The 7810-nt window shown below is 34.6% G+C and overlaps 1 protein-coding gene across 1 annotated transcript; it reads left to right on the forward strand.

Moving 5' to 3' along the window:
• The first annotated feature begins 3233 nt into the window (after positions 1 to 3233).
• Positions 3234 to 4784, forward strand: LOC148065344 (alpha-2,8-sialyltransferase 8E-like). The gene is made up of 4 exons (XM_087809266.1): positions 3234 to 3327; positions 3460 to 3572; positions 3967 to 4059; positions 4120 to 4784. The coding sequence occupies exons 1-4, from the start codon at positions 3295 to 3297 to the stop codon at positions 4562 to 4564; spliced, it is 684 nt and encodes a 227-aa protein (XP_087665392.1). The 5' UTR covers positions 3234 to 3294; the 3' UTR covers positions 4565 to 4784.
• The last annotated feature ends 3026 nt before the right edge of the window (positions 4785 to 7810 follow it).

Raw genomic sequence — 7810 nt, forward strand, 5'->3', positions numbered from 1 at the left:
AATAGTACTTGTAGTGCTACGAGTACTCGTAGTAGTATGAGTACTAGTTGTATAAGTACTCATAGTAGTATTAGTACTCGTAGTACTAGTACTCATAGTAGTACTAGTATTAATCGTAGTAGTAATTGTATTTGTGGTACTCGTAGTAGTACTAGTATTTGTAGTACTCCTATTAGTACTAGTACGTGTAGTACTCATAGTAGTACTAGTACGTGTATAAGTACTCGTAGTAGTACTAGTACTCGTAGTACTTGTACTCATAGTAGTACTAGTATTAATCGTAGTAGTAATTGTATTCGTGGTACTCGTAGTAGTACTAGTATTTGTAGTACTCCTAGTAGTACTAGTATTTGTAGCGCTCCTAGTAGTACTAGTACGTGTAGTAGTACTAGTATTCTTAGTAGTATTAGTATTTGTAGTACTCGTAGTAGTTCTAGTATTTGTAGTAGTACTCGTACGCGTAGTTCTACTATGAGTGAAGGAGTAGAGGATTGAAGAAGTGGAGGAGTGAAGGAGTAGAGTATTTAATAAGTAGAGTAGTGAAGGAGTAGAGTAGTGGAGGAGTGAAGGAGTCGAGGAGTGAAGGAGTAGAGGATTTAATGAGTAGAGTATTGGAGGAGTGAAGGAGTAGAGGAGTAAAGGAGAAGAGGATTTAATGAGTAGAGTATTGGAGGAGTGGAGGAGTGAAGGAGAGTATAATTATTAGTATAACTATAAGTATAAGTATAACTATAAGTATAAGTTAAACTATAATTATAAGTATAACTATAAGTGTAACTATAAGTATAAGTTTAACTATAATTATAAGTATAACTATAAGTACAAGTTTAACTATAATTATAAGTATAACTATAAGTATAACTATAAGTTTAACTATAATTATAACTATTAGTATAAGTTTAACTATAAGTTTAACTATATCTATTAGAATAAGTTTTACTATAATAAGAAGTATAACTATAAGTTTAACTATAACTATAAGTATACGTTTTCCTATAATTATAAGTATAAATATAAGTATAACTATAAGTTTAACTATAATTATAACTATTAGTATAAGTTTAACTATAAGTTTATCTATAACCATAACTATAAGTATAATTTTTTACTATAATTATAAGTATAACTATAAGTTTAACTATAACTATAAGTATAAGTATAAATATAAGCATAACTATAAGTTTAACTATAATTATAAGTATAACTATAAGTTTAACTATAACTATAAGTATTAGTATAAGTTTAACTATAAGTTTTACTATAACTATAAGTATTAGTATAAGTTTAACTATAAGTTTTACTATAACTACAAGTATAATTTTTACTATAATTATAAGTATAACTATAAGTTTAACTATAACAATAACTATAAGTATAAGTTTTACTATAATTATAAGTATAACCATAAGTTTAACTATAACTATAAGTACAAGTTTTACTATAATCATAAGAATAAATATAAGTATAACTATAAGTTTAACTATAATTATAACTATTACTATAAGTTTAACTATAATTACAAGTATAACTATAAGTTTAACTATACCAATAAGTATAAGTTTTCCTATAATTATAAGTATAAATATAAGTATAACTATAAGTTTAACTATAATGATAACTATTAGTATAAGTTGAACTATAAGTTTAACTATAACTATAAAAATAAGTTTTACCCTAATTATAAGTATAAATATAAGTATAACCATAAGTTTAACTATAACTATAAGTACAAGTTTTACTATAATTATAAGTATAAATATAAGTTTAACTATAACTATAAGTATAAGTTTTCCTATAATTATAAGTATAAATATAAGTATAACTATAAGTTTAACTATAATGATAACTATTAGTATAAGTTTAACTATAAGTTTAACTATAACTATAACCATAAGTATAAGTATAACTATAAGTTTAACTATAACTATAACCATAAGTATAAGTTTTACTATAATTATAAGTATAAATATAAGTATAACTATAAGTTTAACTATAATTATAACTATTAGTATAAGTTTAACTATAAGTTTAACTATAACTATAACTATAAGTATAAGTTTTACTATAATTATAAGAATAACTATAAGTTTAACTATTGAGTAGTGAAAGAGTGAAAGAGTGGAAGAGTGAAGGAGTAGAAGAGTGGAGGAGTGAAGGAGTGGAAGAGTGGAAGAGTGAATGAGTGGAAGAGTGAAGGAGTGAAGGAGTGAAAGAGTGGAAGAGTCAAAAAGTGGAGTATAAGTACAAAGAGAAGTATAAGTATAAGTAAAACTATTATTATAAATATAAGTATAAGTATAAGTATAAGGCAGTATTAGTGGAATTAGTAGTGGAAAGTATCAGAGATGGAAGTGGAAGGAGTCGAAACATGTGTTGAAGAGTTTCCCCATTGAAATGAATGGGGAAAAAAAGGGTAGAAAAAGTGGAATAAAAGAAAGAGGGGAAGAGATAAAAGAGAGGTAGAACAAAGCCTGAAAGACGGGTACGAGCTGAATTGATAAAAGTTTGAACGGTTCAAATCGGATTAAATTTGTGGAAGTAGAAGTGGCACAAAGTTTAGGTCAGAAGTAAGAGGAATAATAAAGAGAAACAGGAACTCAATTGTGTGAATGCTTCCCAGCATTCACACAAAAAGAAGTGAAGCTCTGAAGCTCACCTTCAATAGTGAAAATATGTTGTATTATGCCTACAAATAAGAAGATGCACTTAATGTAAAATCAAATGAATGAATTAAAGGTAAAGAGTGGATCAGCTGTCAACAGTCACTTCATTAGCAAATACAGTATGAAAAGGAAAATAAGCAGACAAAATAAATGCCTCCTCCACGAATCTAACAAGAGACACTTAAATCAACACATTAGTTTCCCTTTAAAGGAATAGCAACACAGAATGTTAGAGTTTTTTGCTTTAGTTTGTCATTTTCTTAATGTAATTTTAAATTTCAAGACATTCCCTTGAAACAGTTTGTCTCAATAGAGCATTTTCTTTCTGCAAATTATCGAGACTGTATAGGAACCGTATTATGAAGAGCAACATTTGGATGTGTTAAAAAAGTTAAAATTCAGGTATGGAATTATGGGATATGCTGCAGTGTGGTTTTGAGGCAAAACCAAATGCATTTGTAAAGATCTGAGGCAAATAAGTGCAGAAATCTAAATGTTTTCAAGTTCTTCAGAGGTTCTTCTAAGCTCTTCAGTATAATTACAGATCAAATATATCTATTCCCACAGATCTCTGCTGAACAAACAGTGCAATGGCTTAGAAGACGCAATCCTCACCAGAGTCAACTCTCCAATGTCAAAGTCTTTGGTCAAGATTATTCCACCTGTGTGTAATACATGTGTCTAATAGTGAAAACATGCTTGCTATATAATTTGTTTATTCACATGGAAATGGAAATCCTATCAAGTGCTAACAGTTCATACTTTTTATTTTTCTCCTTGAATATTTTTTCAACAGGAAAATCCTTTTTCCAATAAAACCTGGGACACATGTTCTGTTGTTGGAAATGGAGGAATTCTCTACGACAGTCACTGTGGGAAGAAGATAGATTCAGCGGATTTTGTCATCAGGTTATTAAGAAATGTTTTCTGCATAATCTTCTCTCGATTTTTCGGCAGTTTACAACAGTGGATGGCAAATAAAGTGGAGCCTCCTCTACCTCCTCATGACACACCCATGAACACTCGCACTTTCATTTGTAATATTCCTTTTTTCCACATATCCTTAACTACATTCTGTACCAATAGTTTCCAATCGTGTTTGTCTTGTTCACTCTTCAAACATATTACAGCATCATCTCTTCTCCTCTCCTTCATCAGCTACAATTCTTTTACAGATGACCCAAGTTTACTCCACCTTCCACCTTGCCTGCACTCTCCTCTTTACCTCTCTTACACATAGTCCATTACTCTGACCGAAAATGTCGACTATAATATTTTTTTTGCCTGTTCTTGTTATGTTTAGGTGTAATTTGCCTCCCTTGCATGGTGACTTCAAAACACACGTGGGCAATAAATCTAGTTTTGTGACAGCAAACCCAAGCATTTTCAGAGAAATGTGAGTATTATAAGGTCTCTAACTAATTCAAGCCGTCTCTAATTCCTCTTTTATTTTCAGGAAAATACATGCAAATTACACACAGATATTGGCAGAGAAGATAAAACCACATGGAGATGCCATGATTGCTATACCTGGCCAAAACCCTTGGGTCTTTAAAACTATAAACTTCCTTAAAGGTATCAAGAGTCCATCTCATCCTGTCTTTCTGAACCCTATATATATGAGTAAGCTGACTGAGTTTTGGCTTTCCAGAGGTGTGAAGGCTGCTCGAATCAGTAGTGGTTTATTCATGGTGAGCATGGCACTAGAAATTTGTCAAAATGTAAATGTGTATGGATTTTGGCCCTTCAATGCTCATCCATTTGGACTCTATTTCCTGCCACATCACTACTATGACAACAGATCACCAACAAACTACCACAAAATGCCTGCAGAGTTTCAAAACCTGTTAAAGCTTCATGTTCAGGGTGTAATCCGTCTTCACCTGGGGACTTGTAAATAATATTTTCCTTTGAACAGAACCTGATGGAACAAAGAAGAAATATGTACTTTTACAAATATGAAAAATGAATCAGTAGCAGTTTAACCCTTTTGGAATGATTGTTCAGTACACACTGTGCTGTTAATACTCAACGCTATGTTTTCTTTAAGCTGGCATTGAATTATTTTGAGTCAGACCTTTTTTCTACTATTGTCCGTACTGTTTATGTTTTATTGTGATCTTTGCCACGGACTGAGCAGGAGACAACCATAGTAGGATAATGAACACACTGTGTGAAGTGTGAAACAGATTAAGTAAAATAAACGTGTCAATCAAAAACAAGAACAGGTTATATTTTTTACTTGTTTTTTTTGTTGCATTATTCAATTGATGAATAATGTTTAGAATGCAGTCAAACAACAGCACACTTGTTCTCTTTTCTTCACACTATGTTTCACATTTCAACCACTAATACACTGACACATTTGGACGCACAACTCAGACGTGTCGTTTGATGGACATGATTAGGTTTACCAGCCAGAATGTTTGTAGGCTTGGAAATTAGTCAAAAAACATATTAATTAGAAATCAACCAACAAAACTAAACACTGACACCAGAAAACTCACCTGGTCGACATGTAATACAATTACGCAATCGCCTAATTGCCCACGTAACTTTTTAGTCAATTACAACTCCAGATAAAGAGGTACTGCAATGTAAATAAATAATACAATTATTTAAATCTTCAATCTCAGACCCAGAAGGTAGATATATCATATTAGATATTTCCCTATGTTAGATTAAAATTATTACATACGTATATGCCATACTTAAATGAATGCTAAAAGATAATCAAAAAATAAAATAAAAATTACTCGCTTGATCTAAGAGCGGAACGTCTGACTACACATTCACAACCAACATTCCACTCAGACTGATTCACACTGGTTCAAGGCAAGCTTGGATCAGAATTATAGATACGACACCGGTAAATTCAAACATCTGTTTATCTGCAAATCACACCTTAAATCGTAGATCAAAGAATAAAGCAAGACACATGTGGGAAAGGGGGGCTAAAAGACAGAAACCCCCACCCGAGAACATTTGAATGATTAGATTACAAGAAAACAAATTAGGATGTCTCTCTACGTAGGATCGGGACACAGGGAACTTGAAAGGACCATTTGGCCGGAAAGGAAGACCCCCTGGGCGGGAAATTTGCCTTAAATATAGCGATGTTTCTACAGATCGGGACCTTTTCTCCCGGGGCTATTGACCTGTACAGTCGCCAGGAGAAAGTGTGTCCGGTCGCGATCATAAAGTTTGTATTTTGTTTGACTTGGAGCAGCGAATAAACGACTCGTGACACACTCTGATTGTCCATCTTTCTCCACAAAGCGAAGTATAAGACCCGTAACGGAACGGACTCCGTGTTTTGATCGTTTTAGAAGCCTGCGTTGCTGTTTAAAATCTGAAAAGTGGAGTATTCATATGGCTGGTGACAGAGATAACAACCACATGTCTGTGCTAATGAAATTCTATTCATGCATGTTCAATGTCTGTCGCTTTAACTGTGCTTTCTAGCCAAATCCAGCATCTAAAGCACTATAACACATATTGAGACCAGCAGCACAACATCAGGAGAAATGTTGTTCATTAACACCGTCAAGTCAAAAGAATAACTTAAATACAGACCTGTGCTTCTCATATGGGCCTGTTGTGTTTTGTAAGATTTCTTTGTGTTGTCGCTGTTTTCATAAAAGTCGTGTTAGATTAAAATTATTATATATGTATACGCCATACTTAAATGAATGCTAAAAGATAATCAAAACCGAAGAGAAAGTAACCCCGGCCCAAAAACATTTGAATAATTAGATTACAGGAACGCAAATTAGGATGTCTCTCAATGGGGAATCGGTGGCACAGGGAACTTGAAAGAACAATTTTGCCGGAAAGGACGACCCCATGGGCGGAAAATTTGCCTTAAATTTAGCGATGTTTCAACAGATTGGGACCAGTCTGCTCAGGGCTATTGATCTGTACAGTCGCCGGGAGATCGTGGGTCCGGTCGATTATAATTCAAAGCTTGTATTTTCTTTGACCTGAAGCGGCGAATAAATGACCCGTTACACACTTTGGATTGTTCATCTCTGATTATCCCATTTACAAGGACCTAATGATATTGGGGTTATTTCAAGCTATAAGCTATCTTAATAGAGCCTACATATTAAAACCAGAGACAGAGAAATAGAAATAGAAAAGCTTTATTCATCCCCAGAGGGGAAACACACTTTCACAACAGCGCAGTTGGAAAAAAAAATAAAGTGCAAGGAAAAAGAAATAATAAAAGAGATAGTACAAAATAAAATAAAAACGATCTTAAGAATATACAAATTATTTACAAAATTAGAAATTGACACTATTAACAAAATAAAATAGAATAAAAATAAAATAAAATAGAAATAAAAAATGGAAAAAAATAAAATAAAAAAAACACACGAGAAGAAAAACACACTACGGATTAGCATCAGGATATTTAAAGTAGAGAGTTAAATATCCTGACACCAGTTGGGATGAAGGACCTTCTATAACGCTCCGTCCTACACTGGGGGTGCCTGAGCCTGCCACTGAAGGAGCTGGCCAGCTCCTCCACGGTCAGGTGCAGTGGGTGGAGAGCGTTGTCCCTGATGGAGGATAGTCTGGAGAGTGTCCTCCTCTCTCCCACCTCCTCCACCGAGTCCAGCGAGCGGCCCAGGACAGAGCCGGCCCTCGTGACCAGCCTGTTCAGTCTCTTCCTGTCCCGGTCCGTGCTGCCTGCTCCCCAGCAGACCACAGCGTAGTGGATAGCAGAGGCTACCACAGAGTCATAGCAGGTCCTTAAAAGTGGTCTGCACACTCCGAAGGACCTCAGTCTCCCCAGGAGGTGGAGGCGACTTCGGCCTTTCTTATACACGGCGTTGATGTGTGTGGACCAGTTCAGTTTATTGTTGAGGTGAACACCCAGGTATTTGAAGCTGTCCACCAGCTCAATGTCCGAGCCCTGGATGCTCACCGGTTGATGTGGTGGAGACTTTTTCCTGAAGTCAATCACCATCTCCCTCAACTTACCGGTGTTTAAGCAGAGGTAGTTGCTCTCACACCAGTCAACAAAGTCCTTGATGACTGACCTGTACTCCAGCTCGCCCCCCCCAGACACGCAGCCCACAATGGCCGAGTCGTCAGAAAACTTCTGGAGGTGACAGCTGCTGGAGTCATAGGTAAAGTCC

The sequence above is a fragment of the Callionymus lyra genome, chromosome 15, assembly GCF_982586985.1.
Source record: "Callionymus lyra chromosome 15, fCalLyr1.hap1.1, whole genome shotgun sequence".
In the NCBI taxonomy this organism is placed as follows: Eukaryota; Metazoa; Chordata; class Actinopteri; order Syngnathiformes; family Callionymidae; genus Callionymus; species Callionymus lyra.